The sequence below is a fragment of the Fonsecaea erecta genome (genome assembly GCF_001651985.1).
Source record: "Fonsecaea erecta strain CBS 125763 chromosome Unknown Scaff6, whole genome shotgun sequence".
NCBI lineage: Eukaryota > Fungi > Ascomycota > Eurotiomycetes > Chaetothyriales > Herpotrichiellaceae > Fonsecaea > Fonsecaea erecta.
Window position 1 is genome coordinate 1624791 of NW_017387249.1, and position 18410 is coordinate 1643200.

Sequence of the window (18410 nt, forward strand, 5' to 3'; positions counted from 1 at the left end):
GGAAACGGGTCAGGTCGAGTAGACGTTTGATCGTCGTCTTTTGGAAGAGGAGAAGCGAGAAGCATCCTGTCCACCAGCATGATTCTAGTTTAGCACGATACGGTAATTGAGATAGACTCGCGAGGCTCCATCCAGCCACTACATGTGGAGGAAGTGGGTTGATACTTGCAGAAATGCTTCAGGCGAGGAGGAGGTGTTTCGCCTTTATTAGCAGCTTAAAACTTGGGGATCTACTGGACCGTCCTTCCGAGTCAGCGTCTCTCCCCCCACCTCTAGGGAAAAATGTGTTGCTGCTGGCACCGCAGCCGTTTTACATTGACGCCATTCACTATTACTGAGTAATAATTGATGACTGCTCTCTTTTGGCCAGGATCCCCCTTCCACCATGGCTTGTCTTATGTCTCCGGGTCCGTCTCCATCCTCGCCTCACTCTCTCCGGCCTGTGTGAATAAACCCCTCCTCACCTCCCTTCCCCCCACTGCGTCAGTGCGTCTCAGAGAGAGAGGGACAGCGAAAACACAGAGAGAAAGAGCTCGGCGTGCTTGTCTTCCGACTCAGCCTCCCCCACGACCACCATGAACGCCTCACAGACCGTCCCCGTGCTCCTCCTCAAGACGCGGTCTCAACCACATGACGCCTATGAGGAATACTTGGCCCCATCCTCCGGCACCGGTGGCAGTGGCAGTGGCAGTGGCAGCACCAAGCACGCGGATAGTGCCGTTTCGACCGTCTTGCTGCCCGAATTCGTTCCTGTTCTGGATCACCGCGCAAACACCGAGAACTTGGCTAGGCTGGAGGACCTGCTGAAGAGGGGGAGGCTGAGCGAGCAATACGGTGGCATGATCTTCACGAGCCAGCGGGCGGTCGAGGCCTGGGCCGACGTGGTCAAGCGAGTTGAGCAGCAACAGGGGGCCAGGGTCGAAGAACATGGATCCGTGAGTGCTTCAAATCCGGATGCGGGCCATCGGTACGGTGTGTTCCCTCCAACACCGGCTCCTGCGTACGGGGGGGAACGAAAGAATTGCCCCTCTGGAGATGTGGATGTGTTGACCCTTGACAAGACCACCGCCATAGACCATGACGGCGGAAACCCTTCGGGGAACCTCTTCGACGATGACTTTGCCTTCCCCCTCTACACCGTCGGGCCCGCCACTTCGCGGGCATTGAACACCCTGGTCACCGAATCGTCAGCATCAAAGCAGTCACCATTCTCCCGCCTACGCCCCTCCGTGCTGGGCGAACACACGGGCAACGGGGACACACTGGCACAGTATATCCTCTGGCACTACAACGCCCTGCACTCGCGGCGCCTCTACACCTTTTACGACGCGCCGAGACTGCCCTTCACGCCGGTCATGGGACCGGCGCGGGGGGAAAGGGTAGACAAAGACGACGTGAGACTACAAAAGAAGCCGTTACTGTTTCTCGTTGGCGAGCAGAGGCGAGACATCATACCCAAGACCTTGACGGACAAGGAAGGTAAGTTGGCGCCCGGGGAGAGGATCCAGGTGGACGAGGTCGAGGTGTACACCACGGTGGTGATGGAGTCGTTCCAAGACGACTTTCGACGCAGAATCGCCTCGTCCCGGGAACACGGGGCGAAAGTGGTCGTCGTCGTGGTGTTCAGTCCCCAGGGCTGCGAATCGATGCTGCGATCGCTCGACTACATCGACCAAGGTCACGCATTGACGGAACGCGCGAAGACGAGGTGGGCGGAGAACGTCGAGGGCCATGATGTCGATGCCGCCGCCGCTCCCTCGCAGACGCAGCCGCCGCGGTACGTGATCGTGACCATCGGTCCCACGACACGCGACCACCTGCGGAGCAAGTACGGGTTCGACCCGGATGTGTGTGCGGCCAAACCGAGTCCCGAGGGCGTGGGCAAGGGGCTGATGGAATTTCTGGAGAAGAAAGGATTGATATTATAGACTGGATGGGACTCGATCAAGCCAGCCAGACCGGACGAGACCGGACGAGGTGGTAGGTATGATTATGTTCCCCTCTGCGGCAGAACAGGAAAAAGACCAGAAAAGAGGCATGTGATATGTATGTATGTATGTATTTGATCCATCCAACCCCCAAAAAAGCATCAAATTAGATCTAGTGAGTGAGATTGAGAGTTGAACCTCCTCTTTCTACAACTGTTGTTCCTCCTTTCTCCTCCCACGTCCAGTCCATGCGGAGCTGGTTGGTGGCTTCTTTCATCAATCAATCAATCATCGGTCGTCATTCAACTAGTCTTGCTGCTGCTACGCTGCTGGAGCTTACATCTCCACCTCTACACCCTTGCTCAAATACATATATATATATTCTCTTTTAACCAACCAACCAGCCCAGGGTGAAGAGGTAAGTGCCAGCCGGTAAAGAAGAGGCTGTACTCTCATGGGGGATCACCAGCTCATCTCATCTCATCTCATCTCATCTCAGAGAGTCGCCTTCTCACTGACGCGCCACCGGCCCGCCGGCGTGCGGACGACCTTGCCGTCGCGGCGCAGCTTGTCCAGCACCATCAGCAGCCCGCTCTCGGCCGGCTGCCACAGGTTCTCCGGGTAGTGGCGGTAGATGACCTTGACCATCTCGAGGCTCTCCCATTCTTTGCCGGGGACCTTCTCGCCGCCGCCGACCACGTGGTCCTCCTCCTCGTCGCCTTCGTCGCCACTGTCGCCCACCCGCGTGATGCTGTCGTGCACCACGGGCTCCGCGCTGTTCGGCGCCGTCGTCGTGCCGTACCGCAGCACGTTCAGCGCCTCCTCCTCCCGCATGCGTCGGTGCGCGATGTACTCGTCGATCTTGGCCACCGCGTCGCCGATCACCGCCCCGTGGCCCGGGTAGGCTCTCTTGCTGCCGCTGGAGCCACCGCGTCCTTGTTGCTGTTGCGCGGCCACCGCGTCCACCACCCGCCGCTTCATCAGGTCCAGGCTCTGCAGGTACTGGTGCAGGTTCTCAAACACGGCCGTGCCGTGGCCCAGCACGTTGTCGGCCGTGAAAAGCGCGCCCACCTCGCTCGGGTCGGGCGACGACGTGATCTGGAACACCATGTGGTCCTTGGCGTGGCCGGGGGTGTGGATGGCCTGGATCTCAAAGGGAGTGGCGTCCCCCTCCTCCGCCCCTGACACGGGGATCGAGAAGGTCTGGCCGTCCTCGATGTCGTGCACGCGCTCCGGGTCGATCAGGCCGTCCGGGTTCCACGTCGGCTGGTTCTTGTACACCGTGACCTCGCCCTCGCAGAGCTTTTCCAGGTCCCGCACCCCGCCGAGGTGGTCGTGGTGCCAGTGCGTCAGGATGCAGGTGGACACGGAGAGGGGTTTGCCGCCTGCTGGCGACGAGGCGGTCAACACGGTGCGTAACGTGTCGATCCATTTCTTCTCGCCCGCCCCCGTGTCGATCAGAATGCGCCGCGGGCCCGTGCCGAGCAGATACGTATTGGTGCCTTGAAGCGTGAACTGTTGTGCCACGGACGGGAGGGTCAGCATGGCCATCGGCGAAGGGGGGTTGGGGGTTGGATGTATATCGCAGACAAGTTTTTCTTCTCCTTCTCCTTCTCGGTAGCTTCCTTTGGCCAGCCTCACTCGAGAAAGTGGGATGAAATGGAGAAACATAGAAAAAAACAACAACTCCATGAACATAATAGGACTATGACATGAAGCAAACTAGCTCCCGCGAGTGCATCGACTTACCTTGCTAGGATTCCCGCCCAAGATGCGCACGACGTTCGTGCTGAGCTGCTCCCAGTCCGGGAGGTGCGGTAGACTCTGTGCCATGACGCGTCTGGAGCCTCGTTGAAAGGTGGTGATGGTGGTGGTGGTGGTGGTGGTGGTAGGATTGATGGTGCTGTTGTTGTGCTGCTGCTGCAAGAGTCTCAACCTGGTGGTGGTAGGCAGTCTGCGCATATACCTAACTAACTAATACCTGCTTTTTGTTGGGAGGGGGGTGGGAGAGACTTTCGAGGGGTTTGAGAATTTGGCGTTTTCTGTTCGGTAGAGAGCAGTCAACCACAGTCGATTGTAGATTGTAATTAATGAGACTGGAGATTGCCGAGAAGAGCGATCGATGGCTGGCTGGACTGTTTAGGGCGAAGTGCTAGGAGGGAATAATCACAAAGTAATGGTGACCAGTGAGTGTCTATTTCTGGGGAATATACGGAGTAATATGATGTGGTTCACGCCATCCCACACCGAGCGATGCCCGTCTCTTTCATTCGTGCACGCGCACACAGAACGGCAAAGACCGAGATCGTGAGTCTCAGAGAGGTGGACTAGCTAAGAACCGAGAGAGAGAGTGCACACGGGGATTTACATTCTTATATTCAATGGCCAAAGCCAGTGTGACAGAAGGTACAGCGCACATAATATCGCCATCATCCCTGTCCGCGCGACTGAGTCGTCAATCGGCTGTTTCCCATATGCCGAGGTTCACACGGATGGCAACGATGCATTCAGCTATGCAGAGAGCACATCATAACAAGACATCATGTCATGTACCCGGGGGCTGCTGGCTGCCCATTGCTGCAGTTAGACGAGCAATAGAATGAATGATTCTTGTGACTTTTGAAAAACTGCTGTGCACTGGTATTTCCGCTACGAAAAAAGTACATAACATCATGCTCCTCCAATCTGCCGCCATTGCTTCTCTTGAGAGACACAACACAGTTCCATATCTCAACCCTACTTCCTCACAAATCCGTCCCCAGTCTCGCATTATCTTAGGGGTTTTCTTGAACCCTCCCCCTTGTCTGTGCCGACTGCATCGGCATTCGATTCGCATCTGTACAATAGTTGCGTCTTGACCCGAGACGACCTCAATCCATCCCCCCCACTTTTTTTGGTTTAGCGGGAACCGTGCATCTTGGCCATGGTGTTCAGGGCGCTACCGTTCTTGAACCATTCAATCTGACCCGCATTGAAGGTGTGCTGCAACTCGCAGTCCCAAGCCTTGCCATCCTTGGGGTGTACTCTCATGGTCACAGGCTTGCCGGGGGCCAAGTCGGTGATCAACAAGTCGACCTTATCATCAGGGTTGATTTTGTCGTAGTCCTCGGGATTGGCAAACGTCAAGGGCAGCATCCCTTGCTTCTTCAAGTTGGTTTCGTGGATACGGGCGAAGCTTCGCGTGATGATGGCGATACCTCCAAGGTGGCGGGGTTCAAGGGCAGCATGCTCTCGAGAGGAGCCTTCTCCATAATTCCAATCTCCGATCACCACCCACTTGATTCCTTCCTTCTTGTACTGGCGAGCAGTGGCAGGAACCGCATCCCATTCACCTGTCTTGAAGTTCTTGACCTTGTTAGCTTCGCCGTTCGCAGCGTTGATGGCACCGATCAGCATGTTGTTCGAGATGTTGTCGAGGTGACCACGGTACTTGAGCCAGGGCCCAGCCATGGAGATGTGATCGGTGGTGGTCTTGCCCTTGGTCTTGATCAGAATGGGAAGGTCGATGAAGTCCTTGCCGTCCCAGGGCTCGAAAGGTTGCAAGATTTGAAGACGGTCAGACGTCGGAGACACCTTCACATCGACCTGGCTCCGCTCCTCAGGTGGGGCTTGGTATGTGTCACGGCCCGGGTCGTAGCCGTTGCGAGGCAGGCCTTCACCGGTGGGTGGCTTGAGCTTGAAGTCGTTTCCATCCTTGTCCTTCAAGGTGTCGGTGAGAGGGTTGAAGTTGAGATTTCCCGCAATGGTCATGGCCACGACCAAATCTGGAGACGTGACGAAGGAGTGAGTGGCAGGGTTGGCATCGTTGCGGCCAGTGAAGTTTCGGTTGTATGAGGAGATGATCGAGTTGGGTTCGCCTTTCTTGACGTCCCTTCGATCCCATTGACCAATGCACGGGCCGCAGGCATTTGCGAGAATGACGCCGCCAAATTCCTCAAGAGTCTTCAACTGACCATCTCTCTCGATGGTGGCGCGAATCTGCTCGGAACCGGGGGTGACGGTGAACTTGATTATGTTAGCAAACGCTATCGTTGTCAATGAAAACAATGGGAAAGGTACCAGAGATTTGGCTTTGATGCCATGGTCCATAGCATCCTGAGCAATTGATGCAGCGCGGCTCATGTCCTCTGCAATCATCAGTTAGCGTCCACATAAGTTTGAGAGGATAGTAAGATCTCCGCGGTGAAGAGTCTTTCAGAAGACGAGAGAGCCTACCATATGAAGAGTTCGTGCAGGAGCCGATCAGTCCGACTTTCAGTTCCTCGGGCCATTTGTTTTCCTTGACCGCCTGTGCGAACTTGGAGATGGGAGTGGCCAGATCCGGGGTGAATGGACCGTTGATATGAGGCTCGAGTTCGGAGAGGTTGATTTCAATCATTTGGTCGTACTCGGCACCTTCATCCTCGTGAAGCTCAGCGGCGTAAGCGCGAGCGAAGTCACCGATGTGCTTGCGCTTTGTGGCGGCTAGGTAATCGTACATGCGGTCGTTGAACGGGAAGAGAGAAGTGGTTGCTCCAATCTCAGCGCCCATATTGCACTATACACAATTAGCATTAAGAAGATAAGACGAGCCTTTCAGACTCACAATGGTGCCCATGCCGGTGCAGGAAAGGTTGTTGGTACCCGGACCTTCAAAAAGCATTAGCACAGTACCACAGAGTATGTTGCTTTCAAAAAGAGGGAGAAAACATCAAACGAAAAGGCGAATCAAGAACATATGGTACACGGGAGGTTGTTCCCTGTTGAATCGGTGGCGGCTATCGGCTGTAGGGCGTTTTGTTGATCTTTGGGCATAACGGTAGTCCGTTGTTCATGTGAGTTTCGGCTATTTTTGACAGGGAAGCAACTTCATCGATGTCGAATACTCCGGCCACATTGGACGCGGGGTGAACTCCGTGTCGGAATCGTGTCGTATGAATTCCGTCGGGTAGATACCTCGTGGCAGCGAGAGGAAGGAATGTCCGGGAAAAGGGGTACACAGCCTTGCAAGATGCTCAAATCCGCAGCGCAAAGTACACTCACCATGATATTCGACAATTGCCCTATAGGTATGTCAGGACCATCTCGGTGAAATAAGAGCTCAGATATCGTGAAGACTTACCCAGTACCACCTTTGACTGTCAAGATACCTGCCACCTTGAGGATGATATCTGATATCCAGGATCAGCACGACGCAAACGACTTGAGCTCAGTTTTCTCACCCTTTGGAGCAGTCCATCCCGACATTTCACCAGTCAGCTTGACGCCAATCACCTTAGGTGCCTTCAATTCCCAAGGTAGGTTGGCCATCACGTCGACCGCATCCGCTCCACCGACACCAATGGCAGCCATACCAAGACCACCAGCATTGGGAGTGTGAGAGTCGGTTCCAATCATCAAACCACCAGGAAATGCATAATTCTCCAAAATTATCTGATGGATAATGCCCGAGCCAGGACGCCAGAAGCCGATGTTGTACTTCGCACAAGCAGTGGACAAGAAATCGTAGACTTCTTTGTTGATGTCTTTCGCTCTTTCCAAATCTTTATCTCCACCAACTTGGGCCTCGATGAGATGGTCACAGTGGACGGTAGTCGGTGTAGCGACGGAGGGCATGCCGGCAGACATGAATTGCAGGATGGCCATCTGTGCGGTGGCATCTTGACAGGCGACTCGGTCGGGTCTGAGTTTGAGGTAGGAGACTCCACGTTCGATATCTTGCCCGTGCGGGTCGTCCAAGTGTGAATACAGAATCTTCTCTGCATAAGTGAGAGGGCGGTTGAGTCTGCTGCGGACAATCGCTAGGTTTTCCGACATCTTCCTATGATGAGTGTCAGCGTTACCGTCAGCCACCTCCAGCGGCCGGTCGGCTCAGAGCACCCAAAAAGACGACAACAAAAACAGCAATGGAATCAGTGGGCGTGGAGACTCACTTGTAGTTGATGTAGTGACCTTTCTCCCAGTTCGTCATCTCAACCTGTATCCGGCTGTTAGGGTCGTCGAGCAAAGCAGATATAGCAAGTAAGACTTATTTTTGCTGAGCGGATCATCCGAAACCGTAGCATAACCCATTCTGGACATCCGCAAGGGCTAGTTTGAGTTGTCAGTGAGCTGTTGTTGCTTCCGAATCGAGGAGGATTGAGGACTAACAGAACCAACTGTGGCTCCCTAGATGTGACACACATGTCAGCTACAGGCCGTAGACAACTCCAAGAAGCAAAGTGATAGCTGAATCCTTGCAGCAGCTATGAAAGCTGCGGAATCACAAAACAAGCCATGGTATGATGCAAGCAGATCACTTACCACGCGGGAGGCCAGGCGGCCTAAAGGCCTCGCGGACATCATGTTGGCGACAATACTTGATCTCTAGCAGACGGTGCAGAACTCCAAGCTCGGTGCAGAGCTGGACACAGGATTAAGAGAGAGTGGAGAGGTGGAAAAGAATCGAAGAAGCTGTGATGTGTGGCCGGAGAGGTGGATGAATGGGAGGAGTTGGCGCAAGCTCGCAGTGTGCAAGGTGCAGCACCAATCAGCCTCGGGCGAAGAGGCCAAAGCACGATAAGCCTGGGACGACGTCAACTGCGGAAAACGTCAATGGCTGCAGCAACCACTTCTCCTCCTCATCTACGCAACGATCGATGGACTGCAGATATTTTTCTTGAAAAAGGTTCCCGACATTCCAACAACACCCTCGCCCTAGATATATAGCATGGCATCCACCAGACCGATCTTCCCGCACAACAATGAGTAGCCTGAAGCATTCCGCAGCTCCTGCGACCTAGGTGCTAGCCAAGGGAGCTCCACCGCTACCCCATGCTCCGAGCAAATGCCTCAAGCCTGCAATTTTTCTTCTGGCCTGCAGACCCGTCGCCTAGCCAATCATGGCTGATGTAATTACCTCGTCGAACAAGATGCCCGCATCGCCCCTCTTTCGGGGTACCAGGATTTTCTTTCCTAGGCCGCAAGAACAGTCCGATCTGTAATGAAGAGCACACAATGAGGTCTCCCTAACGCCGCTGACTGCTTTGATGACAGGCCATGCAGCTCCATTTGATGTGACCGGAAGAGCAAGGCAAGCCGTGGCAAGTCTGCTTTCGTAGAGGGCTGGTGCGGAGAACCCAGGAGAAGGCAACATAAGGTCCAATGCCAGTTCCAAGATTTGGGTCCGAGTGATTGGTTGGATGAGCCAGTCCGAAAGGAGCCCCGGCGGATGCCGCTCCCTCGGCCCAGTCGGCATTCCGCGCTTTTGCTGGCGGAGGCTTGGCACCCACAGTGTTGGGCAAGCCTCTTTGCCGCAGAAGTTGTTCCGGGCCCATCCAAAAATCAGCGGCCCACAGACACTGCAAAAACAGCCTTGCATGTCCATGTTTAGTATTCTCGCCAGGGACAGAGTCGAGCCGAAAGCCTTGCGGATATCGTGCTGGTGAACCGAAATGGGCAGTATCAGGCGCATCAAGACGAAACGTCGCACCCGGTCCGTTCAACCGTCGCAGAAAAATGTCGTCCTGCTAACCTCCCGTTACAGCGATCTTGATCAAGTCAAAGCAGACCTGAAATCACCCAGACATCTTGCTCAACACAAAGGCCTCAAGGCCGCCGAGGATCTACCTGGACTGGGTGCCTTTTATTGCACCGAATGCGCCAAATATTTCTCAGACAGCCACAACCTGAACGAGCATAGAAGAGGGAAAATTCACAAGAGACGGTAATTGCAATGATTCGACGCCATGGAGAGAGAGATCTGACGTTTGGATAGTGTTCGAATGCTCAAGGAAGAGGCACACAGCCAGAAAATTGCAGATGCGGCTGTAGGGTTGGGGACAGATAACCGTCGCTCTCGCCCTTCAGAAGATGATCTAGTCAACGAGGCCATGAAAGATGTCGAGCATTGAGATCTGTGCCGTGCGGATCTATACCGCATACAATACCCAGTGGTCGTCTCTTATGGACGAATGGTAATGACGCATGCAGATGCCAGTCGCATGTACGATACTGTGCAAGCCCGACTCTTGGAAAGGAGCAACCTCGGCCGACCCGACCACATTTCGCCTCCATGATCTACATCTTGGACCGGTCATTGATGGTTTCCTAGGAAGATCATGATCCTTTCGTATGCATACCACTATCGAAAGGTTAGCAGGTGATGGACAATGACTCCACACTCGGCGGCCTACCTGGACAGCATTCACGATGAATGCCCGCAAACTACAGATGCCAACCCCACGATAGAAGCCGCCCACTCCCGAAGTTTGCCAAATTTCCCGGGCGATGGTCAGAGTAGTCTTTGCTTGGTGAGCGGCCACACTGGCCCCAGGAAGAAGCCTTTGATACTCTGCGGTCGAGGAAGGCTGCGTCTGAAGACGGGTCTTGATAATGTCTAGGGGATAAATGGAAACCCAGGTGACGACTCCAGCAATGCCGCCACTGACTAGGACTTCTGTAGCAGTAGGAGAAGCGAAAGGATCGGCTTGTCTTGAAAGTAGCAATCGCTTGGTTAGCTCGTACGACCAAAAATACCAGCCGTATCCCACGGCATCTCGGACAGCAGTAATTGTGCCTCCGTAGTAGAGCCCTCGAAGCCCACCAGACTTCCATATCTCCTTGAACACCCCATATGAAGATCCTTGTCCATCCACAATCAGTTGGGCCCTGCATTTGATGAGCTCTGATGGCGCAGAGACGACAAAGGTAGCGAGCCCTCCGATTGCGCCAGCCACCCAGATCTTGCTCAAGTCCACACCAGCGAGCTTTGTGTAGTCGAATATGCTTGGGTCCATCAGCTTCAAGGAGCGGTTGAAGGTCATGAACAGTATAGAGTTCAATGCACCATAGCCCAAGACAGGAGCAGCGGCTCCTCTGAACAACCCTGTCACCCTCCGAAGACGTCGATCAGACTCAGGCTGTAGAGTCGAGTCCGCCAGGACACCGCTGGTGCCTGCTTGCGCTGCGACCTTCAGGACATCAAGGCGATTACCCACCAATATCCCCAATGCTCCAGAGATATAGCTGGCCCAGAAGTCTGCCGACATCTTTCTAGGCCGAAACAGGAGAAGAGAAACACAGGCCCCCTGTCAGTCGGTGTCGGGTTCTCGAGATTCTTTGAATTATATCATGTTGTGTTGACCGTGACCCGTAAACATACCACGCTTCTCAAATATGCTTGACGCACAGGCATTATCTGGAGTGAAACTAAGGGGATCAGAGCTTTGGATGGCAGACTATATCGTGCAAAATGTGTGCGCTGAGCCTTGTGGCGAGGTACCGATCTCGGCTCAAAGATTATCTGGGCGGGTGCCAATCAATGGCCGATGAAGCACGTGAATACGCGTCGCTTCACGACGCGTGTAGGCGTCATTGGGGGTTGCTGTTACTGCCACTATTATTGTCGATATCATGACATGCCCGACAGGACCAGCTCAGTGAAGCCTCGATGTCCATTGCACTGCAACAGTCCGCCTCTTGAGCCATGTACGTATGTGTTGTCCAGTAACCACGTTTGTGCTAACTTTTCCCATAGGATACGCACCAAGTCGATCTCGCTCCACCTCGAGAAGGAAAACATACCACCCGCAAAAGCTGGCAGACTCAGCGCGAACTCGCCAGCTGCCCTTGACCGTCTTATCAAGCCCTTCAAATGTCCCGGCTCAGCCAACTCCCGCAAGTCCAAGGGTGAGCCGGCCAGAAAGAGGAGAAAAGTCAATTATGCCGAAGTGGACGGCGGGAGCGAAGATACAAGTGGCGGGTTTACACTCGATGAAGACTCTGCAGCTCTCAAAGATCGCTTTCCAGTGTTCAAGGTCAAGGACAAAGAGACGACATTTCGGGCTCGATTCTCCGTTCCTTTGATCAACAAGAATGCTTTCGACCCGTCACGCCCCTCGCCCACTCTGGGAATGCGGCGAGGTAATGGTTTTGTCAATAAACCTCTACATGATCCCAGTGGAGAATTCGCAATTGTTCTATACGACCCAACCATAGATGAGAAGCCCGAGGAGAAGGTGGAAGCCAAGAAAGACGAAGAGAAGCCGAAGCTCGATACACCTCTCATGCACAAAAGTCTGGCCGAAATACTGGGAATCAAAAAGCAAGTCGAAGGCGAGAGACCCAAAGTGCCGGTAGTCATCGATCCGAGGTTGGCCAAAGTGCTGCGGCCCCATCAGGTAGAGGGTGTCAAGTTTTTGTACAGGTGTACCACAGGACTTGTGGATGAGAAGGCCAAAGGCTGTATTATGGCCGATGAAATGGGCTTGGGGAAGACTCTACAATGTATCACTCTCATGTGGACATTACTCAAGCAATCATCAGAGGCCGGCAAGTCCACGATCCAGAAATGTGTCATTGCATGCCCCGCCAGTCTGGTCAAAAACTGGGCAAATGAGCTTGTCAAATGGCTCGGCGAGGGCGCCATCCACCCCTTTGCCATTGATGGGAAGGCAACGAAAGAAGAGCTCACGATGCAACTGAGACAATGGGCAATGGCCACCGGCAGAGGCATTGCGAGACCCGTGTTGATCGTATCGTATGAATCTTTGAGGTTGAATATCGAAGAGCTCAAAGATGTCAAGATCGGGTTGATGCTGTGTGATGAAGGACACCGCTTGAAGAACGCCGAAAGCGAGACATATATGGCGTTGACCGGATTGAATGTCGACCGACGGGTCATTCTATCAGGGACACCCATTCAGAACGACCTCACTGAGTATTATGCCTTGCTGGACTTTGCGAACCCGGGCTACCTAGGGACCAAGGCTGACTTCCGGAAGAAGTTTGAGCTTCCCATTCTGCGCGGCCGCGATGCTGCAGGATCAGACGCGGACAAGCAAAAGGGTGAAGAAGCCAATGCCGAGCTGGGATCCCTGGTCAAGAAATTCATCATCCGAAGAACAAACGACATCCTATCCAAATACTTGCCCGTCAAGTATGAACATGTGGTGTTCTGCAATCTTGCGCCGTTCCAGAAGGATCTCTACAATTACTTCATCCAAAGTCCCGACATCAAGAGTCTATTGAGAGGCAAGGGTAGCCAGCCACTCAAAGCAATCGGAATTCTCAAGAAATTGTGCAACCACCCCGATCTTTTGGATCTTGAGAAAGATCTTCCCGGAAGCGAGAAGTGTTGGCCTGAGGACTATGTCCCCAAAGAAGCCCGGGGTCGCGATCGTGATGTCAAATCGTGGCACTCTGGCAAATTTGCTGTTCTCGAACGTATGCTTGCTCGAATCCGTCAAGACACGAACGACAAGATTGTGCTCATCAGCAACTACACTCAGACGTTGGATGTTTTTGAGAAGCTCTGTCGTGCGCGCAACTACGGATGTCTTCGACTGGACGGCACCATGAACGTTAACAAACGACAGAAGCTCGTGGATAAATTTAACGATCCCAATGGCGAAGAATTCGTGTTTTTGTTGAGCAGCAAGGCAGGTGGCTGTGGCATCAACTTGATTGGGGCGAATCGTCTTGTTCTGTTCGACCCTGATTGGAATCCGGCCGCAGACCAGCAGGCTCTTGCCCGTGTGTGGCGAGATGGCCAAAAGAAGGACTGCTTCGTGTACAGGTTCATGGGAACAGGCACGATCGAAGAAAAGATTTTCCAGCGCCAATCGCACAAGCAGGCACTTTCGTCGACGGTGGTGGACTCAGCGGAAGATGTCGAGCGACATTTCACCCTCGACTCTCTTCGAGAGCTGTTCCAATTTAAACCGGACACCAACAGCGATACCCATGACACGTTTAAATGCAAACGGTGCAAGCCGGACGGCACTCAACAAATCAAGGCGCCAGCCATGCTTTACGGCGACACCAGCTCTTGGAATCATTTTGTCAACTCCGGAGAGAAGGGGCCACTCGGCAAGATCCAAGACCTCTTGCTTCGACAGGAGGCGTCGGAGGAGGCAGTGAGTGCTGTTTTCCAGTATATCAGCCATTAAAGGTATATGGGCAAATTGTTGCAGGCGACTGCGGAGCAGGTTGGTGGGATCATAGGGGCGTGTCAGGCAGCACCATTTCCCTTGTTGATGGAGGTGAAGGGAAATGCCATGATCACGGCAGGCACTGTGTTGGAGCAAATCAAGTCGCCCGGGGCCCTAGCGGATAAAGTATATGGGGTACTCTAGACTTGGTGCTAGCGGTAGATCTGTGCCCAAATAGACAGAGGCATTGATCTGGGCGGCTGGGTGATCTTGTCTCGAGAAACAGGCCTCAATAATGAGAGCAGCCCATGGAAGAAGGATGGCACAAATGTAAACCGTAAACCGTTAACCGTTTCCAACTGTAAAGAGTGGTTCTGTGACGTCGCACGTCCTCGGTCCCCTAAGATAGTAATTAATTATCGACATGCCCCAACCAATCGAGACGCTGTGGCGGAAAGAGGGAAAGTGAGTCGTGACTCGTGACGGTGACGGCGAGCGAACTTCGCCTGGACTCTCTGGACCCCTGCACCTTGCAAGTTGCAACAACGACGCGTTTTGTCCCATCATCCTTCAAGTTCGTTCTCACTGCACCTGAACAACATCTCTCTGCAAGGACAATCAAACACTGGGCAGAGTGTTCCAGTCGTCTCGTGATGAGAAACAGAAATTGACTCTTCCCAGCCCACAAACGTTGTCGCCGTTTTAGACGCATACCGCACCTCCGATAATGGTCTTGAACACCCGCGTCACTTTATCGACAGACCACGATGGATCCCGCCGTCCAACGTCTCCTTGCTGACAAGCTCTACGACAAAAGGAAGCAGGGGGCCCTCGAGTATGACCCTCCCACGGATCGCCAGATTTTGTGCCCATGGCTGACTTTCCTCCCACAAGGCTTGAGCGTTTCATCAGAGAGGCTAGTGCCGCTAAAGAGTACGACAAGATCCGGAAGACGATTGATCAGTTGTGTTCCGACTATGCATATGCCGTGCACATTCCACACCACCGCAATGGAGGGCTCATTGGTCTAGCCGCTGCTTCGATCGCCCTGGGCTCGGTATGTCGGAGGTCTTCACATCTTGCATGAGGACAGGTGCTGATCACTGATGTTTCCAGGATGAGGTTGCCCGCTATCTGTCTGATATTGTTCCACCTGTTCTGGCGTGCTTTACCGATCAAGATGCCCGCGTACGCTATTATGCCTGCGAGGCCATGTACAACATTGCCAAAGTCGCCAAGGGAGAGATTCTGGTCTTTTTCAACGACATCTTTGATGCATTATGCAAGGCATGGCTTGTCGCCCCTTTGATCTCGTCATTGCTAACCCCGTACCGAACAGCTCGCCGCCGACTCAGAGCTCTCGGTCAAGAACGGAGCCGAGCTCCTCGATCGTCTGATCAAGGACATTGTGTCCGAGTCGGCCGCCTCTTATGTCTCAGTCCTCAACTTCAATGAAGACGGCGAAGAACTCGAGCCAGACAGGGACAGCGCCGATCTTCCCACAACCTTCTCCCTTGCAAAGTTCATTCCTCTTCTTGAAGAGCGCATTCACGTCATCAATCCGTTTACCCGCACCTTTCTGGTGTCATGGTTGACGCTTCTGGATACCATTCCGGACTTGGAACTTGTACACTATCTACCAGCTTTCCTCGGGGGCCTCTTCAAATTCCTCGGAGACCCGAATCGCGACGTGTATGTGGCAACTCAGGGGCTCCTCGAACGCTTCCTCAGCGAAATCAAGAAAATCGCAAAGATCAAGCGTGGGATCGCCGAAAGCCGCCGCAGTCGAGCCGGCAATCGCAAACCTGGCTCTGGCTCCGACACAGGCAGTGCCACAGGTCGCGGCAGTCAATCAAATGACACTGCCATTGAAGATTCGGAGTCTGGAACCGCCCAAGACGAACTCAACGAACTCGGAGAGCACGACGGTGATTGGATACCGGGACAAGACGTGCAGGTGGACTACGCCCAAATTCTGGACATCCTTCTCAAGTTTGTCGATGTGTCGTCCAGCAAGGAGACGGCACCACAATTACGACTTGAGGGTTTGTCAAAGCAAAAGGAAGAGGAGATCGGGATTGTTGCCTTGCGGTGGATTGACAGCTTCTTCGAGATCAGCCCGGAGGAAATTCTGCAGTTTGTACCTCGCCTGTTGTCTCGGGTTCTGCCAGCACTGTCGGCGCAGTCGGAGCAAGTCAGAACAACGGCCAGTAAGGTCAACAGGTCGTTGATGGACTACATCGTCACTTTTCAGGATGAGGTGTCAACCGAAGACCAGAGCACTCACGCATCTGGCACCCTAACCAGCATTACGACACGAGATGGCGAAGGTTCCGAGAAAAGACAGTCTGGCGGGACAACCAAGAGTGTGCCTTCTCAAACAGAGAGTAAAACGGAGACCTCTCCCGAAGGCTCCTCCGAGATAGAACAGTCGCCTCCAGAGGTCACCCCGAGGTCTACTGCCGCGCCATCACCGCAACCCATGGCCGACCTCGACTATGCGGCAGCAGTGAATGCATTGACGCTGCAATTCCTCAACGAACACGAAGAGACCCGCGTGGCGGCCTTGAGCTGGCTGATCATGCTCCACAGAAAGGCACCCAAGAAAGTCCTTGCCTTCAATGACGGAACCTTCCCGGCCCTGCTCAAGACGCTCTCAGATCCGGCGGAAGCGGTCGTGACGCGCGATCTGCAACTCCTGTCGCAGATCTCCAAGAACAGTGAAGACGGATACTTTACATCCTTCATGGTGGCTTTGCTCCAGCTCTTCTCGACAGATCGGAAGCTCCTGGAGATCCGTGGCAACCTGATCATTCGTCAATTGTGCATCAACCTCCAACCTGAGCGCATTTACAGGACATTGGCGGACTGCATCGAAAAGGACGAAGACATCGAGTTCGCCAGCATCATGGTCCAGAATCTCAACAACAACCTCATCACGGCACCTGAACTCGCGGAGCTGAGGAAAAGGCTTCGCAGTCCGGACAGCAAGGAGGGACAGATGTTCTTTGTGGCACTGTTTCGCGCCTGGTGTCACAATGCTGTGGCCACGTTCTCGCTGTGTTTGTTGGCCCAGGCGTATGAACAGGCTTACAATCTACTACAGATCTTCGCGGATTTGGAAATGACAGTCAATATGCTCATCCAGATCGACAAGCTGGTGCAGCTACTGGAAAGCCCAGTCTTCACATGTGAGTTCTCCGCCGCGGCTTGTTGGCAACCACCCTTGGTCGAGCGAGAAGCATTAATTAACTACAGATCTGCGGCTCCAACTCCTCGAGCCCGACCGCTATCCCTATCTTTACAAATGTCTCTACGGTCTTTTGATGTTGCTTCCTCAGTCCTCTGCCTTTGGCGCTCTGAAAAACCGCCTCAACAGTGTCTCTGCCATCGGGCTGTTACATACACCGGCCTCGATGCCGACTTCAGCCAGACCATCGTGCGTGGTGCCTCCAACACTTCCCCTTCTGCGCTCTTCTTTCCTCTCATATGTATCTAACATGACTCTATGTCGCATTTAGAGTGGGCGCCGGGATGTCTTCGTCCTCCCTGCCCCCAACTACGGGCGGGGCTTTAAACAGCACCGTCAGCTCCCGCCTCTCGCGGACGCGTGACGCCACCGCCGCCATCGGCACTAACGACATTAAATGGCCCGAACTTCTCGACAAGTTCAAACAGACCCAGGAACGTGCCAGACGCCGGAACGAGCGGCTTCTCCGGGGTGACCTCGATGCCGAAACTCCCAGTTCTGCGATCCAGAGCGCCGTCGACGAAGCCGGCCGAACAAGTCGTGCGAGCTTACGGGACGGCGGCATCGGCGGGGTAACAGATGGCGATGCATTCAGAACCGGGCACAAGCTCCACAGTGGTCGACCTTTGAGCGGTGTTGGCGGTACCGGCACCGGGTCGGGGCTGGTGAAGGCAGGGAGTGGGTTGGCCATCACGGGAGCGGGAGCCGCTGGCCCGGGTGCTAGAACAATGGGGACCGGGGAAGATCGAGTTGGGCCGCACAAGAGAGGCCACAGTCTCGCCGGGGGTTTTGGGAAGTTTGCGAGCGGGATAGCCAGGGCGGGGGGGAGTAAGGACCGAGAGAAGAAGAAGTAAAGAGTTGGATGATCGATGAGGACTTGGGTCGGCACCGCACAGATGTGTGCAGTCCAGGTCTCATTATGCTGGCAAGAGTGTTTTGTCTGTTGGGTGACCTGGTCTGGCCTGGTCTGGTCTGGTCTGGTCTTTGGGAAGATTTCTTCTCTCTTTCTTTTAGGGCTCGACCTCTCTCTCTCTGTCGCTTTCTCGCTTTTGGTTCAGCGATGGGGGAAAAAGAATGCATGCATGCATGCATGGTGTGTGACTGACTAGCAGAATGGAATGGAATGGAACGGACTTCGACATTGGTACGACAATACGGTATTCATTCGAGGGGGTTTAATCGCAGGAACTGAGGTGACCTGAGGTGAGCTGGGCCGTCAGGACACAGAAAGAGCGCCACTCACAGCGGCTGGCGTCGTTGAGAGTTTCGTGATCGAACATGGAAATTGCCCCGTCGACATCCCTCTTCCCATCCATCTATTTTCCCCGGTTTCCTTTTTTA

The 18410-nt window shown here is 54.0% G+C and overlaps 7 protein-coding genes across 7 annotated transcripts; 4 read left to right on the forward strand and 3 right to left on the reverse strand.

The window, feature by feature from the left end:
* Nucleotides 1-575: 575 nt before the first annotated feature.
* Nucleotides 576-1928, forward strand: AYL99_07614 (hypothetical protein; the record flags this gene model as incomplete). Its single annotated transcript, XM_018839123.1, has 1 exon — nucleotides 576-1928. The coding sequence occupies one exon, from the start codon at nucleotides 576-578 to the stop codon at nucleotides 1926-1928; it is 1353 nt and encodes a 450-aa protein (XP_018691891.1).
* A 495-nt stretch (nucleotides 1929-2423) lies between these two features.
* Nucleotides 2424-3761, reverse strand: AYL99_07615 (hypothetical protein; the record flags this gene model as incomplete). The annotated part of the gene is made up of 2 exons (XM_018839124.1): nucleotides 2424-3443; nucleotides 3678-3761. 2 exons carry the CDS (start codon nucleotides 3759-3761, stop codon nucleotides 2424-2426), a joined length of 1104 nt encoding a protein of 367 aa, XP_018691892.1.
* Nucleotides 3762-4826: 1065 nt separating this feature from the next.
* Nucleotides 4827-7878, reverse strand: AYL99_07616 (aconitate hydratase, mitochondrial; the record flags this gene model as incomplete). The annotated part of the gene is made up of 8 exons (XM_018839125.1): nucleotides 4827-5933; nucleotides 5988-6055; nucleotides 6144-6465; nucleotides 6514-6557; nucleotides 6951-6970; nucleotides 7030-7078; nucleotides 7130-7728; nucleotides 7841-7878. 8 exons carry the CDS (start codon nucleotides 7876-7878, stop codon nucleotides 4827-4829), a joined length of 2247 nt encoding a protein of 748 aa, XP_018691893.1.
* Nucleotides 7879-9340: 1462 nt separating this feature from the next.
* AYL99_07617 (hypothetical protein) lies at nucleotides 9341-9799 on the forward strand (the record flags this gene model as incomplete). Its single annotated transcript, XM_018839126.1, has 3 exons — nucleotides 9341-9381; nucleotides 9433-9612; nucleotides 9664-9799. The coding sequence occupies 3 exons, from the start codon at nucleotides 9341-9343 to the stop codon at nucleotides 9797-9799; spliced, it is 357 nt and encodes a 118-aa protein (XP_018691894.1).
* A 182-nt stretch (nucleotides 9800-9981) lies between these two features.
* AYL99_07618 (hypothetical protein) lies at nucleotides 9982-10936 on the reverse strand (the record flags this gene model as incomplete). The annotated part of the gene is made up of 2 exons (XM_018839127.1): nucleotides 9982-10029; nucleotides 10082-10936. 2 exons carry the CDS (start codon nucleotides 10934-10936, stop codon nucleotides 9982-9984), a joined length of 903 nt encoding a protein of 300 aa, XP_018691895.1.
* Nucleotides 10937-11337: 401 nt separating this feature from the next.
* On the forward strand, nucleotides 11338-13837 carry AYL99_07619 (hypothetical protein; the record flags this gene model as incomplete). The annotated part of the gene is made up of 2 exons (XM_018839128.1): nucleotides 11338-11357; nucleotides 11425-13837. 2 exons carry the CDS (start codon nucleotides 11338-11340, stop codon nucleotides 13835-13837), a joined length of 2433 nt encoding a protein of 810 aa, XP_018691896.1.
* Nucleotides 13838-14586: 749 nt separating this feature from the next.
* On the forward strand, nucleotides 14587-17923 carry AYL99_07620 (hypothetical protein; the record flags this gene model as incomplete). Its single annotated transcript, XM_018839129.1, has 6 exons — nucleotides 14587-14654; nucleotides 14714-14876; nucleotides 14936-15070; nucleotides 15159-17010; nucleotides 17078-17258; nucleotides 17341-17923. 6 exons carry the CDS (start codon nucleotides 14587-14589, stop codon nucleotides 17921-17923), a joined length of 2982 nt encoding a protein of 993 aa, XP_018691897.1.
* Between the last annotated feature and the right edge of the window lie 487 nt (nucleotides 17924-18410).